The 20218-nt window shown below is 47.6% G+C and overlaps 1 protein-coding gene across 1 annotated transcript in view; it reads right to left on the bottom strand.

Moving 5' to 3' along the window:
- FRMPD3 (FERM and PDZ domain containing 3) overlaps positions 1-20218 on the bottom strand; it is a 52717-nt gene that overhangs the window by 28542 nt on the left and 3957 nt on the right. The window contains exons 2-5 of the mRNA XM_059911167.1: positions 10924-11028; positions 7502-7609; positions 4574-4705; positions 2728-2847 (exon numbers count right to left, since the gene is read on the bottom strand). Coding sequence (XP_059767150.1) covers positions 2728-2847; positions 4574-4705; positions 7502-7606 — 357 coding nt within the window. The 5' untranslated portion in view covers positions 7607-7609; positions 10924-11028. The remainder of the gene's footprint in view (positions 1-2727; positions 2848-4573; positions 4706-7501; positions 7610-10923; positions 11029-20218) is intronic.

Here is a 20218-nt window from a genome sequence, read left to right as displayed (position 1 = left end):
AGCTAAGAGACTAGAGAGCCACAGTGGTATCACTACAGCATAGGAGAGAGCGTAAAAGGAATGCTCCATCAGTGATCATCTACGCAGAAAATCCAATGGAATCTACAAAAAAAAAACTACTAGAACTAATGAGTTAGCAAGGTTGCAGGATATAAGATCAATATACAAAACCAACTGTATTTCTACATGCTTGCAACAATCAGAAATTAAAGTTAAAATCAAAACCATTTACAATAGCATCAAAAAAATGAAATAATTAAGGATAAATCTGTCAAAACATGTGAAAGACCTGTACATTGAAAAGTAGAAAACACTGCTGAGAAAAATTAGAGAAGACCTAAATAGATATATATTGTGTTCATGGGTTGGAAGACTCAAACCAATGTATAGATTCAACACAATCCCAATCAGAATCACGGCAGGTTTTTGGTAGAAACTAACAAACTAATTCTAAAATTCACATAGAAATGCAAAGGACGTAGAATGGCCAAAACAACTTTGAAAAAGAACAAAGTTGGAGAACAAACACTACCTGATGTTAAGGCTTATTATAAAGCTACAGTAATCAAAAGAGTGTGATGTTGGCATAAAGACAGACAAATAGATCAATGGAATAGAATGGAGAGTTCAGTAATGACCCACACATATACAGACAACTGATTTTTCACAAAGGCGCAAAGGCAACTAAATGCAGAAAGGATGGTCTTTTCAATAAATGGTGCTGGAACAATTGGATATCCATATGGAAAAAAGAAGAACTTTGGTCAATACCTTGTACCACATATAAAAGTTAACTCAAAATGGACCACAGACCTAAATGTAGAACCTAAAATGATAACACTTCTAGAAAAAAATAAGAGCAAAATCTTTGTGACCTTGGGTTAGGCAAAGACTTCTTAGATATGACATCATAAGCAAAATCCATAAAAGAACAAATTGACAAATTGGACTTCATCAGAATTCAAACTTCTGCTCTGTGAAAGACACTGTTTGGAGACTGAAAAGACAAGTTAGAGACTGGGAGAAAATAATTGCAAATAACATACAAATGACTTGTATCCAGAATACACAAATAACTCTCAAAACTCCATAATAAGTAAACAAACAACCCCAATTTAAAAAGTGGGCAAAAGATTTGAATACACACTTCACCAAAAAAGCTGCATGATGACAAGGAGGCACATGAAAAGGTGTTCAACATCATCAGTTATTAGGGAAATGCAAATGAAAACCAGAATGAGATACCCCTGCATGCTATCAGAATGACGGAAATTTAAAAAATACTGCTAACACCAAGTGCTGATGAGGATGTGGAGAAACTGAGACTCTAACACACGGCTGATGCTTATATAAAATGGTACAGCCACCTTGGAAAACAGTATTGGAGTTTCTTCAAGAAATTAAAGAAAGATAGATCTACCGTATGATCAAGCCATTCCATTCTTAGGTATTTACCCAAGAGAAAAGAAAGCCTATGTCATACAAAGACTTGTACGTGAATGTTCATAGAAGTTTTATTTGTAGTAGCCGAGACAGGGAGACAACCCAAATGTCCATCAGCAGGTGAACTGGTAAATTTTTATACATCCATACCATAGAACACTACTCAACAATTAAAAGGAATGAACTGCTGATACACACAACAACATGGGTGGACCTCAAAATCATTATGCTGAGTGAAAGAAGTGAGATCAAAATAAGTGTTCATACCGTATGATTTCATTTGTATAAAACTCTAGAAAACGCAAACTAATCTACAGTGACAGAAAGCAGGTCAGTGGCTGCCTGGAGATGGGAGTATGAATTACAAAGGAGCCTGAGGAGGCTTTTGAGGGTGTTGGATGTGTTTAATATCTTGAGTGTGGTGATGGTTTCATGGATATAAACATATGTCAAAACTTATCAAATTGCCATTTGAAATATGTGCAGTTTGCCGTGTGTCAATTAGACTTCACTAAAGCTATTCAGTATAAAAGAGGAATACAGCTGAACACATCATCACAAAGGGGAGAGAGAGGGTGGACAAGGTCTTGTCACCAAATTCCAAACTATCTGAACTAAACATCCATCTCTGCACCCAGCAAACATCCACTCATCTTTCAAGGCTAAGAGCATGCATGTATCACTTCCTCTGTGAAGCCTGCATTGTGCCCCTCCCGGGGAAAATTGGCAAATTGCTTCCTGAGTGCCCCTACTGACATTGTACCCTGCCAGCCTCATAGTGCCTGTCACACTGTCTTTATTTGTGCACATATCTGTCTATGAGCTCTAGCGATCTAGGATAGTTCTTTGACCACCTTGATTGCCAGCACCTAGCACAGGGCCTGGCCCAGAGTAAGTGCTCAGCAAATGCTTCTGGATGAACTGAATTGGGAACCATCTCCTTAGTGGAGCTCGGGATTGGGGATTGGGACCTCCTGTTACTCAAATGCACTTGTTAAACCAGGGTATGCTGTGAAGATGCCAGAGTTACTGGGGTTGCTTCCTCCTGCAAACTGATAAGATCTGTCTAGACAAACAGACGGGACTTGGAGCCAGAGCCAGCTCAGGTTGCCAGGCCAACCAACTTGACCATGGCCTACAGTGGTAGCAGAAGATGAGAGAGCCTTCAGAGCTACCTGAAGGTTGGAAAAACTTACATAGCGACTTCATTGTGATGGCAGAACAGCCTGCCAGCTTGTTTGTCCATTGGTCTGTCTGTCTGTGTATCCCCAAGCCAGACTCTACCTGGATGTACAGGTACTCGAAAGCAGCAGGATCCCGACGCAGCAGCTCCACCGGGTCTTTGGGAAAGAAACTTATCCGGAAGAGGCATTTCATTCCATGATAGTGTGTCCGCTGCACTACCTGAATCCCAGGGGTGAGAGGTGGGAGGAAAAGAGAGCTGGGATCAACGGCTGGGTGCCAGGAGCCAGCTCGGCAGCTCTTCAAGGCAGGGCCTGAGGCAAAGCTAGGGTGCTGTTTCCTATTCTGTCTTCCGCCTGGCTGATTCCAATTACCATTGGGGAAAGTGATGAGGAGACAAGTCTTTTCTGCCCTTCTGACCCAAAGTGACTAGAATTTTCGAACCACTTATCCACGACTTGGCCTTTATCAACAACCTAAGGCCCAGGACATGAGGTAGGAAGCAAGGGCTCCTGGCAACTTCTCTGACTCTTCTTGCTGTGGGGCTAATGCCTTTGCCTTGCAGAGGGGCTCAGCCTCAAGCAAAGGAAGTTGCTTATGAGAAACCAAATCAAAGACTTAAAATCCCATTTGGAGGTGTAGCTGAAACAAGCTGGCAATATACCAGTAACTGCTGAAGCTGGGATGGGTAATGAGGGTTCATTATCCAATTCCTTCTACTTTGGTGTATATTTGAGATTTTTTTGTAATAAAAATGCTTAAAAATCCCATTTGGAACAAGAGGCCAGTTGGATCCACAAGGCCCCTTGAGGGGCGGGGAGGCGCTTAGGCCTCCCTCCAGGCAGGACACCCACCTTTCCTTCACAGGTGGGAACCTGTGAGTCTCTGGACCACATCTGGCTGAGAGCCAAACTTGAAGAATTCTTCTTTCCTAAATCCTTTCATTTTTGTGTGTCTGATTTCAGCTTTTGTTTCGCTTCCTTTAGACATTTCTTCCCAGCCGTCCCTCTCCAACTCCTTCCCTCCCTCCCTGGGAATATTGTTTTTAAAGCAACTGAGAAATTATTTATTTATTTGGCCGCGCCATGCGGCATGTGGGATCTTAGTTCCCTGACCGGGGATTGAACCCCCGTCCCCTGTATTGGAAGCACGGAGTCTCAACGACTGGACCACCAGGGAAGTAAGTCCCCACTCCCTGGGAACATTGATTGGCCCTGGTTGCCTCTCTTACTCTTCATGGTGCATCACCACTGGTGAAATACTATCCAGCAATCCTGGATTTCCTTGGCCTTTTTCCAGAGGCTGGGAAGATAAGACACTTTCTCCTACTCTACTTTGGAACTTGACACGGGTGACATGCTGTCCGTGCTTGGTCCCACTCAGCCCGTTCCCAGCCCACATGTGTCCTAGCCTAAGGGGTCTCACTAGACTCCACTCGCTGACCCTTCCATATTACAGCCTTCACCTGAAGGTAAAGTCTCCCCTCGCAGGTGGAAAAGTCTAGCAGGGCCTCCAGGAGACAGTGGAGTTGACACTGCTCAATTCAGTCTTGCACGCAGTAAATCACCACCCCATGCTTTCCCCACGAGTGACCGCCAAGACTAACAACTGTCATGCCTTTCTTAGGTCACAAGAGACATTTTACAGAGTTTTTTTTGGCTGTGCTGTGTGGCTTGTGGGATCTTAGTTCCCCGACCAGGGATTGAACCCGGGCCCTTGGCAGTGAAAGCACAGAGTCCTAACCACTGGACCGCCAGGGAATTCCCAAGAGACATTTTAAAAAGCCTCTGTGGGTGGGTCATAAAGATCTTGATTTGAGAACTGGGACTTCTGGGAGCTGGCTGAGCATATCATGATGCATTTTCCAGAAAGAGAGTATCTGGTAGCCTCTTCTCTACTAAAGGCCATCTGCAAAGCTATCAGACCAGGACAAAAAGGAGTTACTTACATAAGCCAGGGGCTGCTTGTCCTGGAGAAGCAGGAACTTGTGGTTCTGTTCTGGCCCGGCATACTCAAGGACAAGGGCAAAGTGCTCAATGTACCTCAGGGAAAGCCGGTCCTGTAATGTCACCATGACATCCTGTGGAAGACAAAAGAGCCTTGAGAGAGAGATCCCTTCCAGCTCTAAGATACTCTAAGCACCCAAAATGGGAGAAGGGGACTGAACATCAAGAAAGATAGTCCTGGGGAGAAGGCTGAGGCTGGGAAAGTGGGCCAGACAGAGACACTGGCCTTTATGGTAGCCCAGGCACGGTGCTCCAGGATGAGGAGAATGACCCAGGAGTGCTGTTCAGAGGCCTGGGCCCTGGGGAACACCACAGGTGCAGGGGGTGAAGGGAGGTGTTTCTGAACTTGGCCGGGCCAGGCATATGGCAAAAGAAGGTCATGGCCCTCCCTCCCCGTCTCTCTCCTTTCATTCAACAAATTGTCTCCTGAGTGTGTCCTAAGTGCCAGGCACTGTGTTGGTTCTTCCCTCAGCTTCTCACATAAGTCAGAATGTTCACTCTGGTTTGTCCGGCAACTCTTTACTTAGGAATTAACAAAAGCCAAAGCCACAATTACATGATTAAAAAGTAGACGATTTCTGGATTCATAACCTAAATTGAATGACGGGAGTTACTGCCAAAATGTTCATCTTTGATTTAGCTGGCTTTTAGAGACGATCAATTTAGCAACTTGAAAAATGCATCCACGCAGAGGAACAATGTCATGTGTTTTATGTACAGTCATGAATTTGACTACTTCTGCACTCTGTCTGCTCTGCTGCCCTACTTTTAATACTAGGGTGTCTGGAAGCAGATCCGTGGGGGCTGCCCACATGTCAGTTCTGAGACTTCTACCATCTATTTGCTGTGACTTCAGCATACACCGGCCTCCAGCGTGTGTGTTCGTAGAATCGGCATCGCTGAGCCCCCGAAGGCCGGAAAGAAGCAGGCTTGGGAATGCGAAGCTCCCCTTCCAGCCAGGGTTGCCAAACAAGCCCCTCAGTGAACATTGACAGCCGTTTAGCTATTCAAATGTTAGGCTGGAAATTGGTGGGTACTTGAGAATATCTCTTTGTATTATCCAAGTAGTCACAGAGGCGCCAGTGTTGCTGAAGTGCTGGCAGGGAGAGATGAGATTTCCTCTGCAGTTCGGCTGCTTTGGGACTGTGGACGGCCAAGCTGGTGATTGCCAACCGGTGTTACAAGTCTAACAGCTCCCAAGCCAGGCTGTCAATTCACCCAGGTACCTCTCTGGGACAAGCGGCCTGGCAGCCTGTCCAAGTTCCAATGAACAGTCAGTGCACCCTCCCTGAAGTCATGGTAAGGTCACAAGCCAGGGGACTTTGTGAGGCGGGAGGACACTCAGAGGAGCCTCCACGGGGAAAGAGAGGAGTAAATGCTCCAGCGTGGAGACAGATCGACACTCAGAGGAGCCTCCACGGGGAAAGAGAGGAGTAAATGCTCCAGCGTGGAGACAGATCGACAACGGACATACCGGTCCATGATTTAACACAAAGGAGGATTCTGACACAGAGAGATACCCACATCTGGAGGAGGGGCACTTGGACACCCCTGGGTGGCCTAGTTTCAACGTCCCTCCCATAGACGGAAACCTTGAATAGTCAAGAGACCATCCTGGGGCACCCTAAGGAGTGTTTTTTGGGCCTAAGTCCCCTGGGGGACCCACCCAGGCCTAAGCCTTCCAAAGAAAGTCTCAGTTCAATCAACACGGGTTAGGCCCAGGCTTTTGCAACTCGGGCGCTACTGGCACTTTGGACAGGACAATTCATCATTCGGGGACTGTCCCATTCCTTGCAGGACATTTAGCATCTCTGACCCTGAGACACTAAATGCCAGTAGCATGCCAAACCATGGGGATGACCCCAAATACCCTCAGACATTCCCAAAAACTACCTGGGAGGGGGCAGTGCCAACCCCGGCTGAGAACCGCTGGCAAGGCCAATTCTGAACACCTGATAACTCCTCTTAGGGAAAGTTTCCTGGCCCAGGGCTTGCTTTATTTATAGGGTTGTCTTAGCCCCAGCAGGGGCACCTCAGGACATTCGTGGGCCAAGGTGGGTTTTCTGGGCAGGCAGCACTGATTGCATGGAAACATTCGTTCTGGGGATGGCATTCTCTTTCTGGAGAGAATCCAGAAGAAGCAGGAGCAGATATTTCTATCCCAGAGCAGAGCTGAACCTGGGGGTTAATGGTACATCGCCTCTCCTCCTCAGGACTAAGGGAATAACTACAACTTCTAGATGCCCGGCTGAGCCGTTAAGAATCAGAGCTCATTAACTGCTCTTCCTGTGAAAGGAACAGCCAAAGGGACTGTTGGTGGACTTTCCAAATCTTGGTTCAGTGCTTAAGAGCTGGTTGGTATTTAAAAAGCAAGCCATGGCTAAGCTAATCTCCTGAGAGATGGTTTGTTGATTTCTGTGTGTAAACTTGCGTAGGTGTTATTGTATCAATTTAAATCACTTTTGCTTTATAAATGGTTTAATAATCTTCACACTCCTTAGCTCCTAAGAGTCTTGATGGACGCAGTGTAACACGGACACGAAACAGTCTGTTAGCAGATGTGTGCACACACGCATGCGTACACGCATGCACATGTACATGTGTGCACGCACACACACACACACAGACAGTCGCTAGCACACAGTTGGGCATTCAACTTGCCCTCACCACAGTCATCCGAGGACTGTATGTTTTTGCCACAGGATGCTCCCAGAAGCAGGAGTTCAAAGATCAAGACCACCTTGCTCTGGTAGCGAGCGGCTTGGTGCAGACTCAGAGGAACCCAAGGACCAGCAGCGGTGTGTGCTCCAGAGGAGAGCACCTCCTAAGAGAGGACAACACCAATCCAGGAGAGGAGACCCTGTGGGTACCTTAACAGTGGTCCGGCCATCAAACGTGAACGACTTGATCTGCCCATTTTCTAAGAAAACCTTCAGGACGTTGGGGATGAGGAGAAGAGCTTCTTTCTTCATCATCTTCTGTGAACAGGCAGGGAAAGGACAAGGAGGGGGACTCATTTAGAAGGAGGAGGGAAGCCAGAGGAGGGGCGTGGAAAGGAAGAGAAAGGAGTGAGCGAAGGAGACAGGGAGCCAAAGGTATGGAAGGACAGAGATACAGAGGAAAGAACCCATCAATGATAATGTTACATGGAGACCAGAACCGAATTCTCCAAGAAGACACTGGGCCATATCCAAAGCTCACCCTTCATTCGATGTCACAGGACATCCACAGTCTACTGTGGCTCAAAGCTCCACAGCTCAGAGGGGGCTTGGCCCATAGAGACCACCACACTCTGAAGGGCTGATGGAAGGCCTTAGGAGCCTGCCTCACTCACCTGCTCCTATCTCCTGACTCCTGCCTTTCCACCCGGCCCTTCACACATCGAGATCACTTCCACGTGATCTTTCATGCCTGCATACCTCTAACAACTCATCATTCAGGGACTGCCACACTCCCTGCAGGACATTTAGCATCTCTGACTCTGAGACAATAAATGTCAACAACACTCCAAATCGTTGGGATGACCCCAAACACCCTCAGATGTTCCGAAAAGCTTTCTGAGAGTGGGCGGTACTGACCCTGATTGAGAACCACTGGCAAAGCCCATTAAAAAAATATATATATTTAATTAATTTATTTATTTGGCTGCACTGGGTCTTAGTTGCAGCACACAGGATCTTCATTGCCGCGTGTGGGATCTTCATTGCAGCATGCGGGACCATTTAGTTATGGCATGCGGGATCATTTAGTTACGGCATGCGGGATCTACTTCCCTGACCAGGGATCGAAACCAGGCCCCCTGGATTGGGAGTGCAGAGTCTTAGCCACCGGACCACCAGGCAAGCCCCCAAAGCCCATTTTTGAATACCCGGGGCTACAGCAAGCGCAGAGGACCGGGGTCTAGCCTTACACTAGTAGTGACCTGGCACACATACACAAATCCACTAGAGAACAACAATAACACCAAATCAAACCAACAGGTATAAGATAGCTAAGGTTTCCTAGATGAGGTGAACTGGATTTTGATTTTAAAGGAGGTGGCAGGTGTGGACTATTAGAGAGGCCAGACAAGAACAGTCCAGATCTAGGGACTGTCACGGACAAAGTATGAAAACATAAGCAAGTCCTCCTGGGTCAGGGTGTGGTAGGAGGAGGCGGGGTGGTGCTATTGTGACATCAGATCATTTTGTGATGGAGTCAAGCCACAGTGGGGAGTGATGGGATCTAAAGTTGGAAAAGCGACTCCCCGGTTCTCTCCCTGATCCCGAGACGCCTCGCTCCCGCCCAGCCCAGAGGCCCCGGGTTCCCAGGCTGATGACGCTCAGCGGCGGCTGGTTTTATTTAGCACGCTGGGTTGGACTCAGATAATTACTTAATTGATTTTGCTTAAAAATAGACTTGGCAAGGAACACCCACAGGATTTATTTTTGCTCTGGCTGCTTAATAAAGCCCTGGAACACCAAGAGGAAGGGATGATAGGGTAGCTGGGAGTCACCTGGGCCTGGACTCCCCCGGGACCTGACCAGTGGTGAAGCTGCTACGGTCCACACTGGGATGGTGGGGGGCTGTATTGTGACATCAAGTCATTTCCTGAGCACAGAGAGAGTGAGAAGGTTGATCCCTGTGTCTCTCCCAGACAAGAGCCTCCACCATGCTTGGTGGCCTGTCGGGGAGCGACAGAGTAACCCTGGGGGGCTTCTAGCTACTCTGGGGCATTTATGTGCAGATTGGTCTGCAGTGGGGGCCGGCTTCTGCCTGTGGCTAGATGTGACATGTGGAGAGGGGAATCATGGTGGAGGAAGGGGGAGTGGGGAAGGGAGAGGAAGAGAGAGGAGGAAAAAGGAGGGAAAGAAGGGGAGGGGGAGGAGGGGAGGGATTCTTCACTGGGTGGCCTGGCCTTGGTGGGTTACTCGGTGATGCCGAGACGGGATAGGTTGTACCTATCTGTACTCTCCAAATTCAAGCCTCACTTCCTCTGGGTGTTCAAGGGCTCAGGACACAAATGTCCCCTTAGTGACTTGGACCTCAGGATCTGATTTACTCTGATCCACAAGGACTCCACACTGCTCCCTTTCCTCTCTGCTCACTGGCCCCGGCTTCTCTTCAACCTCTTCTTCTGTGACTGACAGGGAGCCCAACCACCAATTATTCCGACGGCTTAGCCAATGGGGCCCAGCTGTCACTTGGGCTTTACAGCCTTCCTTGAACAGGGATGGAGGAGGGCCTAGGTGAAGTTTGGGTATGAGAGTCAGGGAAATGGAGATGGAAGACACCTCTGTCCTCTATCCATCCCTTCGTCTGGGTGGCTCTGCCTCAAAGAACTATAGGGGTGCCTGGCGTCCCACTGATTTCTCCACTCAGGCTGGGCCTCCTAGCTTGTCTCAGCTGCAGCTGTTCCTCACGACAGAAGTGCCACGGGCCTCCCGAGAGCCCAGCCCAGGACAGCCTGTAAAAGCACACAGTGCCCGTTAGCTCCGGCTGTCCTTCCCTCACCCACCCCCATGGGATATCACCATGGCCGCCTAATACACATCTTTCTGCGCTCCACCCACCTCTTCTCATTTGCTTATCTGGAACAGATGGCTCAGTTCATGTTAACCCCACAAAGCAGTGAGAAAGAGTGGGCTGGCCATGACCCCCCAGATTGGCCGCTGCATGGCATGGGCCGTCAAGCATCACCTGCTCCTCGAAATCATACCACCCTGCGGTGGATTCTATACTGTCTCAGTCTGAGCCACTTGTACTCCCAACATCACTGAGAGGTATCCAGAGGCAGGGAACAGGCATTTATTTTGCATCCCTTGTAACGCTGGGAACGCAGCCGGTGCCTAATAAAAGCCCTGTGACTTAATGAGTCTCTATCATTTCCCCCAGGCTGCTTCACCCTTCACTGCACAGTCTTCTCCAACTGAGACCTGGAGTTGTGGGATCACTTCAACGTGAAGAGAGCTCAGTGTCACCGCATCTTCAGAAAACCACTATTTCCTTCCTTCAAGTAGCCAAACGATGTTTATGGAGCACTGTGCTAGAGATGGAAATTTCTGGAAGCACCGTGAGGATTCTGAGTGTACTGATACATATTCCTTCTCCCCACAATGCCCAGGGCTTCTCTGGATGCCACACACCCTTCACTCAATACCCACCCAGAGCCCCGAGGTTCCCCCCCTCCAACCCCTTCATAATGCTGTCCATTCTGAGGAGCAGCAGATGAGCAACTGGCCCAGAGCGAGACCTCGATGGCCAGGCCGACTCTGGCCAAGGGCCGAGGGGAGGAGGCTGAAGCTGCACTTACTGCATCTGTTTCTCCAATTGCCACCTGCTCAGAAAATCGGACCTTCACGGGATTGGATCTCAGCTTGGCCTTCTTCGCAGCACTGATGAAGGCAGATTTGGGGGACTGGAAAAAGAACAGAGAGAGCTGGTGAGTTCTCCATCCCTGGGGAAAACCTGACCTTTGCTGCATGGGACTTAAGATGTCTCCGTATGGGTACCCTTTGCCTTGCTGATCAATAAGCCAATAAATAAGTATTGATTCCCTAGTAGGTGCAAGGCAATGTGCTAAGTGCTTCCTTAGGTGATTGGTATGTTCTGTGTAAGCTGGGCATGAATCGAATTTGAGTAAGTTGAATCCCATTATTAATGCTCTAGGCCTAGGGGAGTTTGCAAAAATTCTTTGTAATAACATGCTCTGAAGTTTTATATATTTGATTTCCTTAATGTGAGATATACCTAAATGGTGGTTTTTATTACATCTGAATAGGAACATCGCAAAGGATTTACAGAAATAATCTTATTCATTTCAAAGATACGCCCTGCCCCTAGAATGGAGGCTCATAGAAAATATTATCTTAGATGTGGAAGAAAGGAGGCCTAGCCCTCCAAAAGGATTTCTCCACAATTTCTACACTATTTGGGAGTAGACATTAGGGATTTTACCCAGGTGTCCTGGCTTCCTAGTTCTGGGCTCTCCACTACTTTGTTCATCCAATTCTGTAAGAAATGCTCAATCAGCTAGGCCCTCCAGTTTTCGAAAACTCCCACAAATTCAGCAGGACGCATGGTTAGCAAATGCTGGAAACTAAGTCTTTCCTGGGTGGGCCGTGGATTTGAGGAAATGCAGGAGTCCTGGTGAGGGGCACCCTCATGTCTTTGGGGGCATTTATTCATCCGTGTGACAAATTTAGGGAGGGCCCACTCTGTGCCAGGCACAGTTCTAGGTGATGAGGGATCCAGCAGTGAACAAGATGGGTAAAACTCCCTGGCCTCAAGGAGCGCCCACCCTAGCAGGGACAGACAGACAGACAATAAACACAGAAATATCTCTTAGGTAGCAAATAAGGACACGAGGACAAATCGAGCAGAGTGAGGGACTACAGCAGAGACTGAGGCCGTGAGGGTGGGGAGTGGCCGGGGTGTTATTTTAGACGGGACGGTCAGGGAAGACCTCTTCCAGGAAGTGACATTTAAGCAGAGGCCTGAAGGAAGTGAGCTTGAGACCGCCATGAGGATATCTGGAGCAAGAGCCTTCCAGGAAGAAAGAACAAGAAAGTCTCTGAGGTGGGAGGAGGACTGGGGTGTGGGGGTAGCAGCCAGGAAGCCCAGTGTGGCCGGAACGGAACAACTGAGCGGGGAGCCGGAGAGGAGTCTGGGGGCTGGATCACGTGTCAGGAACTTTGGATTTTGCTCCACCGGAGGGTTTTGAGCAGACAGGGTCTGACTTGCATTTAAAACGGATGCCTCTGTCTGCTGTGTGGAAAATAGTACAGGAGGGTGGCAGCCAGAGGAGGGAGACCCGTTCGGAGTCTACTGCAGGAATACAGTTTAAAATATGATGGAGGCTTGGGCCAGGATGGTAATAATGGCGCTATGATCCCAAGTGAGTGGATTCTGGCTAGATTCTGAAGATAGAACCAAGATGCTATGTTGACGGATTGGTTGTGGGAGGTGAGAAAGAGGAGTCAACTGGAAGAATGGAGATGCCATTTACTGAGATGAGGAAGGGGGAAATCAGGTTTGGGGCTCCTTCAAACCGCCTCCCCTATCAGCCTTACCATGGAGCCTGCGAGCCCTACAATCAAGCATTCCTTTGTGTTAAGGCCCTGAAGGGTCCCCACCAGCTGGGAAGGCAATACATTAAGCTATTTTCTGCCATTAACGCTGCGGTTGGAATTCATTTACTAGATCAGCCACAGGAGGGCAGGGCCCTAAGATAAAGACACACCAGAAACAAACGTCCTCGTTAGCTCTTGGGCCCTGGTCCCAGCTGTGTTCTCTTCCAGAGCCAACAAGCTCACTCCCCACAGAGGGCAGACTGCAGAAAGCCACTGAGTCCAGCAGAACGTCAGGCAGTGGGTCTCAGTGCTGGCTAGAGGGCAGAAACACCGGAGGGAGGAGCTTTAAAAAAAAAACCCGGGGTTTAAAAAAATTTTTTTAATTCCTGGGGATGGGGCCCAGGTATTGGTATCTTTTTAAGCTTCTGATGATTTCAAAATGCAGCTAAGGTTGGGAACCACTGAGCTAAAGGAACCTTAGACTTCTCATCCTGAGCCACAGAGACAATTTGTTGGCAGCAGACAATATAGCACAAGGAAATCCAGGGCTGGAGATCGTTGCAGAAAGTGATTACAGTATTGATTGTTCATGGAAGTCGAGAAATGCCTTTGTGTTGCACAGCTTGGTGCTCAAATCTTGGGTGGAGGCTGGGGGCTGAGGCAGGAGCAAAGGGAGTGGGCAAGATAGAAGGATCTGTACTTCTGTTCAGGCAGCTCTGCTTGACTCCGTCTCCACAGTAGTCACATTTCCACCGGAGGTGCCAGACACAAGGTAGGTGAACTCTGTTCTACCTGACGGCCACCCTCTCTTTTCGCTGTGATCATCTGTCATCGAATGCCCTCATGCACAGTGTGGAATGAGGCATCTCTAGAGACCCGAATGGGCCATTTTAGTCCACCCTTCATTTTTACATAAGAAACGGAGGCCAGGGAAGAGGATACGGTTTACTCAATGCATCCAAATAACTGAGTAGTGGAGCAAAAACCAGAACCCAGATTTTCTGAGTCTTGGATTAGCCATCATTCCCCACAGCGGACTGAAGCTGCAAGTCCATTCCTGGTCTTTCGTTCACTGGTCTGGTTCTACCTTGGTCCTAGTGAATGGATTTGAACAAATGAAGACCCCTAACTGGTACCCTCTCCTCTTATGTGTCACGTATGGAGAGGGGACACAGCCTCCTTGCTATCCTCAAGGATTATAGTCATTTCCAGTGTCTGTTGTACAGCTGTTTTCAGCTTGTTTGTGTGCCTCATTCCTCATTGACCCTTGTCCTGTTGGTTTCTAAGACTCCATCCTATTCTCGGTCTTCAGCCTCGATCACTGATGGTGAGTCACTCGTTGCCAGCTGGTCTCTGCTACATGTCACAGAGTCACGTCTAGCTTTATGCTTCGACACAGGTGACGCCTACCTTGCAGTGTGACTTGAGGGGCTCTCAAAGATCGCCCTGTCCCAAAGCATCTTCTAAGTGCAAATATGGGGCCTGAAGTTCTTGATACTAGAGTCGCTCATTTGAATTAAAGTATTGAGAATTGGGAAGGCCCTGCTCAACATTCAAATGTGGTACCTAGAAGGAGTAAGGAACCCATTTCAGGGGCCAGCAGACTATGGGCCTGTGTGGGCCAGCTCCTGCCCACCACATATTTTAGTAAATAAAGCTTTACTGGAACACAGCCATTCTCTTCATTTATGCATTGCCTATGGCTGCTTTTGTGCTACCACGTATGGCCTGCAAAGCCTAAAGTATTTACTATATGGCCCTTTACAGAAGAAATTCACAGAGTCCTGCACTAACTCATTAGCATGCACTCACCCACTATGTCTAAAACTTACCTGATGATAAGAATCACTGGGAAATGCTCGTTAGAACACAGATTTCTAGGCCTACACCAGACTTCAAAAGTCAGAATCTCTGAGAGGGTAGTGCCCAGGAATTGTTGGAAATGTCCTAACGCACTAAGCATAGACTGAGTACCTTAAAGCTGGGACATCTGAGCTCTTGACTGACCCCATTTTTCCTACAAGCAGCTGGGAGTCTCATTTTGCAATGGGCACCCTTTCTGGCTGAAATGAATTTTGGCCTGAAACACGGGACTAGAATTGCTAAGTACCTCCGGGGCCATTGCAAGCCCCTTGAAGTAAATGTGAAGCCAGCGGCTCCGTGGAATAAGCAACAGGAGAGGCTGCCTCTTCCCTCAGGACTGAATTAAACAGCTGGTGATTCTTTGACCATTTTTTAATTTGGTGGCTCTATTAGTACAGATTTCAGGGTTGTGTTCACTTATACCTTGGCCAAAGACAGGTACACGGCCAAACGTTTTAGTGTATGATAGGGCTGCACTTCGATAATTGTGAAAGGATTTTAAGAACATGGAGCTCAGGTTCTTGAAGCTTTGACAGCCTCCCGATTTCCCTTTCTGCTGCCTCATTTTCTTTGACACCTGAGCCTACTTATAAGCAATTCCCATAGCAACCACTGTGGGAGCCGGAGACAATGGAGGGCCATCCTGGTGTCAGGGGCCCACTGATAAGGGACCCAGGGGTCTCTCCTTCCTGCATTCAGGACTGCCTAGAGGGGAACATGTCCTCTCCCCGGCTTCCAAGGTCCCCCACAAACCACAAATAACCCTCACTCCCCATCTATCGCCTAGTTGGGTGTTCTGCCCACAGCTCCCTGGACACATGGGGCTTCTTCCCACTTCTGTGCCTACCTCATGCTATCTCTTCACCATCCCCACCCTTCAGGGCCCCCAGCATCCCTTTTGCTCAGCTAAATGCCACCTCTAAAACCCAGCTCAAATTCTACCTTGGTCCTGAACCCTTCCCCAACCTCGCTATTCCTCTCCCTGGATTTCCTGTAGTACTCCTTGTGAATCCACACCACCACTGCTCATCTCCCCAACCAGGCTGTAAAAGAAGAGATGACATTTTATATTGCTGTGTCTTCCCCTAGCACCAAGCGCAGAGTAGGCACAGAATAGAAGGCAGTAGTTGATTGCTAGGGTTAATATCAAATTACTTCATCAATTCAGCAGATAGGGTTTGAGCACCTACTCTCTGCCAAGCAGTATACTGAAGAAGCTCTGTGGAAACTAATTCTTCTGCGGTGGTTCCCATTATTTTGGCTTTTTTTCTGGACAGGTGGTTCCAAGCAGAGGGGACTGAGACTCTTTGGGCACAGGCTAAGTTTTCAAAACCAGAAAACTAGGGTTTCATTTGAAGGGACTGTCTGCTTGCTTTGCTAGGGCTATTCTAGGTCACAAGCCAGTACTTTATTTTAAAATATTTATTGAGGGCATACGATGTGACAAGGTCTAAGGGTACCAAAATGAATACATATTCAGTCAATCACGGGGAATAGTTGGTCACTCAAAGATTAAAGAACACTCTTAAATACATATAGACTTAATAAGTGGCTATCTATGCAGTATGGTTTGAGGGTCCCTGGGAAAGGATCCCTGTGACTGCCCAAAATACTCCCCAATGATCTGCCATGGTAACAGTCACTCCTTTAAAAGGAAAATGCCATCAGAAAGAGACTACACATTAGACCGTGTACCCTGGCTACATATCAGAATCATTTGGGGAGAGTTTTCAAAGGATCAGTACCTGGGCTCCATCCCCAGAGCTTCTAATTCAATTGGTCCGAGGCTAGAGCCCAAGGATCAATATGTTTAAGAGCTTCTCAGGAGGTTCAAATGTATAACCAGTAGAGGACCACTGTATTAGACCATTATCAGCCACAGAATGTAGGAGTGGCAGGGGCCTTAAAGATTGTCTGGTTCAATGTTTCCCAAATTCTACTGAGCATCAGAATTACTTGTGGCTCTTATTAAAAGTACAGATTCTTGGGCCACAACCTGGACCTATCAGGAGATTTTCTTCTGGAGACTTGAACATGAGAGTCTGGTAAGCGGCACCCATGAGATACCAAGTGCTACCATGTTCTGTGATGTAGGAGCTGTAACAGTGAACATGTGCTGGGGGTCTTCAAGAAGCTTTCACTTTAGCGCGAGAGAAGATTCTCTCGGTTGATTTCTGCTGTTCATAGTTGTGTGAGCACTGAACTAATGAATACTGAACAGTTGTTCCTGGGGAAATGTGTGTGTGTGTGTGTGTGTGTGTGTATCTCACATAGATTATAATCTTAAATTCTAAAAACAACTCACCCTGGTAGATTCGATTTTCTTTATTTCACCAGGAGAAAATGAGGTTCTGAAGTGTTGTGACTTGCCTGAAGCTGCCCCATTAACAGAGTGGGCATTCAAACCCCATCCAACTGTCCCCAGAGCTGGAGCTTCCTGCACTACACTGCACTGCCCCCTACCATCTCCATCCTCTGGAAGGCTCTGCATGACAGCTAAAACAAGAAGACAGAGCATCGTCTTGTTTGACCTCAGCTGGGAATGTGCATTGGGAGACTCAAAATTTTCACGCTGTGCGCATGTCAGCAAATGACCAGGAAACTGCCGTGAGTATGGATTTCGGAGTCACAAATAAATTTTAGGCAGTGGACGAATTTGCAAATACGGAATCTGTGAATACGGAGGATCGACTGTACGTGTATGCAAGGCTGACATTTGGTTGGGATGCACTGGTATGGCCATCCATACCTGTTGTAAAATACTGAGGGATTCTCTCCCACCGATTGGTAAGTAGTCAGTGCCCTAAGCTTCCTGGGTGCCACCTGACCTCTCCCCTGGGACCTCTTTATTAAAGATCAACTAGAGGGTTAACACCTGGCACAGTTAGGCGGCCTGCAAGACTATGCTCCAGTGCCTGTGGCTGGCTTACATTTTGATTGGAAGGCCCCTCCTGTACAGGTTGCTAATGTTTTACCTATCACTCCTGTGTATATGTGCTCACCCACTTTTCAATGTTTCTAGGGTTTAGAGAGCACAAGGCCAAGAAGTAGAATGTAAGCTCTCTGAGAGTAGGAACCATGTCTGTCCTGTGCACTGCCATATTCCCAGCCTGGAAGAGCGCCTAGAATAGTAAGCATTCAGTAAATGTTTGGTGAACAAATGAATGAACTAGAAACTCTCATTGAGGTTAGTCAGGCAAAGGTGTTTGGAAGACATGAGTCTCAAGCCAGGTCTTCAAGGAAACAGCCATGTGTTAGAAGAGATGTGGACCATGACAAGGACAGAAGTCTGCAGGGCAGTGAGAACTAAGAAATGTACAAAGGAGAGAAGGAAAGCAGCCTGGCCACGGCAAAGCGGCCATGGGATGGGCAGTGGGGGCATAAGAACTGGGGGACAAAGGGGTGTTGGGGGCACTGGGATGAGAGTTGGGACAGAGATACAGAGGGGTGTTAGGCTCTTCATTCTGCACCTAAGTTTGGACACTTGAGTTTAGTTTAGTTTTAGTTTAGATTGCCGTGCTGGCTGGAAGTTGGATTTCCTTTGTTCCTCCAACAAATACTTATTGAGTGCCTATTCTATGCCAGGTGCTGTTCCAGGCGCTGGGGATACAGCAGTGAACCACAGCCTCTACCCTCGTGGAGCTGACATTCTATTGAGGGAGACAGACAATAAATACCTATAAGTATAATATTTCATGGGAATGTAAAATGATACAGCCACTCTGGAAAGTAGCCTGGCAGTTTCTTAATAAATGAAACATACATCTAATGTACGACTGAACAATCACACTTTTGGGCATTTGTCCCAGAGAAATGAAAACTTAATGCTCACACACAAAAAAGCCTGTACATGAATGTTTATAGCAGCTTTAACTGGGCTAGCCGAAGTCTGGAAGCAACCTCAATGTCCTTCAATGGGTGGATGACCAAACAGTGGTACATCCATACCATGGAATACTATTCAGCAATAAAAAGGAGCAAACTATTAATACAAGCAATGGCTTGGATGAATCTCAAGGGCATTGTGCTGAGTGAAAAAAGCCAACCACCAAAGGTTACATACTCTATGATTCCATTTATATAATATTCTTGAAATGATGAAATTACAGAAATGGAAAACAGACTAGTGGTTGACAGGGATTGAGGGTGGTGAGTAGGGGCACCATAAAAGGGCAACATGAGGGATCCTTTCAGTGATAGAACTGTCCAGTATCTTGACTGTGTTGATACCTGAAGCCACACATGTGATAGAGTGACACTGAAACTTACGCACACATTGTACTGACATCAGTGCCCCAGTTCTGATATGGTACTGTAGGTATGTAACACGTAACCACTGGGAAAAACATGGTAAAGGATGTCACTGTACTAGCTTTGCAACTTCCTGTGAATCTACAATGATTTCAAAACAAAAAGTTAAAAAAATATAATATTTCAGCTCTGCTGGGAAAATTAAGCAGTATCAGGAGATAGTGGCAGGTAGATTCTATCTTAGAAAGGATAGTCCAGGAAGGCTTCTACAAGGAAGTGACATTTGAGGAGACCTGACTAACAAAGTAACCCACAATGGGTCTCTGATCAGAGAGGTAAATTCCAACCACGCCACAAGGATCATTTCTGGGGGGAACTGGTAGCCATTTTCATGGCAGGTGATTGGGGAGCAAGGGCTGACTGCCCACTGCCCACTAGGCAACTAATCATGTGCAGTAAGGTGGGGAGGGAGGGGCCTATTGGTAACACCCACTGAGGGGTGGAGCTTGCAAGCCCTGAGACAGGAGAATTGTAATTGAGAAAGGCCTAAATACCAGGAAGCGTGTGTGTGTGTGTGTGTGTGTGTGTGTGCGCGCGCACGCATGTGTGTATGTTTGTGTGTGTGGTTCACATTGACACAGAAGATGGCTGGGGGCCATGAGGAGAGGCAGTCAATGCCAGAGTTTGATTTGAACCCCGTCTTCCAGACTCGTGAGCCCATGCCTTGCATCTATGCACTGCCCCTCGCTTTGCACAGAAATGTCATCTCTCTCTGGATAAGCTTTCCCTCCATCTGTGCCTGGGAAATCCTGCCCCATCTCTCAAGGTAGAGCTCAGGTGCAGCCTCCTCTGTGAAGTCTCCCCTGATTTCATGTCTCCCATCCCCAACAGATGTGACCTCCCCTGTGGCTATGGGATGGGGTTGGGACATAAGTGCTGGGGTGCAGGGTAGAGTTGGGGACAATGGAAAGGGACAACTAGGCTGGAGGTGGAAGGAGGGCTCTGAGTTTTGCATGCAGAAGTTTTGCACCTGGGTTTGTGAACTTGAGTTAAGATGACTATAAGGATGTGACCTAGTAATGGACACTGTGCCTTCTGATTTCAGCTTTTGAGAAGAAGGGTCTGGGGACTTTCACTTTTAATAAACAGTCCTGGTGACTATTATGATCAGGCAAGTTCAGGGAACACCGTTCTAGTCTAAATCCCTCAATTTACAGATGACGAAACAGGTTCAGAAAAGGGAACTAACTCACGCAAGGTCACATAGCCAGTTAGTGACTGAACCTGGACAAAGGTGAACCTGTTTGTCCAACTGTACCTCCCCAGCAACTTTACAGTAAATCCCCCAAAACAGTGCTGTGTCTCACATATTGTAGGCCATCTAGTACACACCTGTGTGAATGAATAAATAAGATTAGCACC

Source organism: Balaenoptera ricei, chromosome X (genome assembly GCF_028023285.1).
Source record: "Balaenoptera ricei isolate mBalRic1 chromosome X, mBalRic1.hap2, whole genome shotgun sequence".
Taxonomy (NCBI): domain Eukaryota; kingdom Metazoa; phylum Chordata; class Mammalia; order Artiodactyla; family Balaenopteridae; genus Balaenoptera; species Balaenoptera ricei.
Note: the sequence above shows the minus strand (reverse complement) of the source record. Positions and strands in the feature narration are given on the sequence as shown.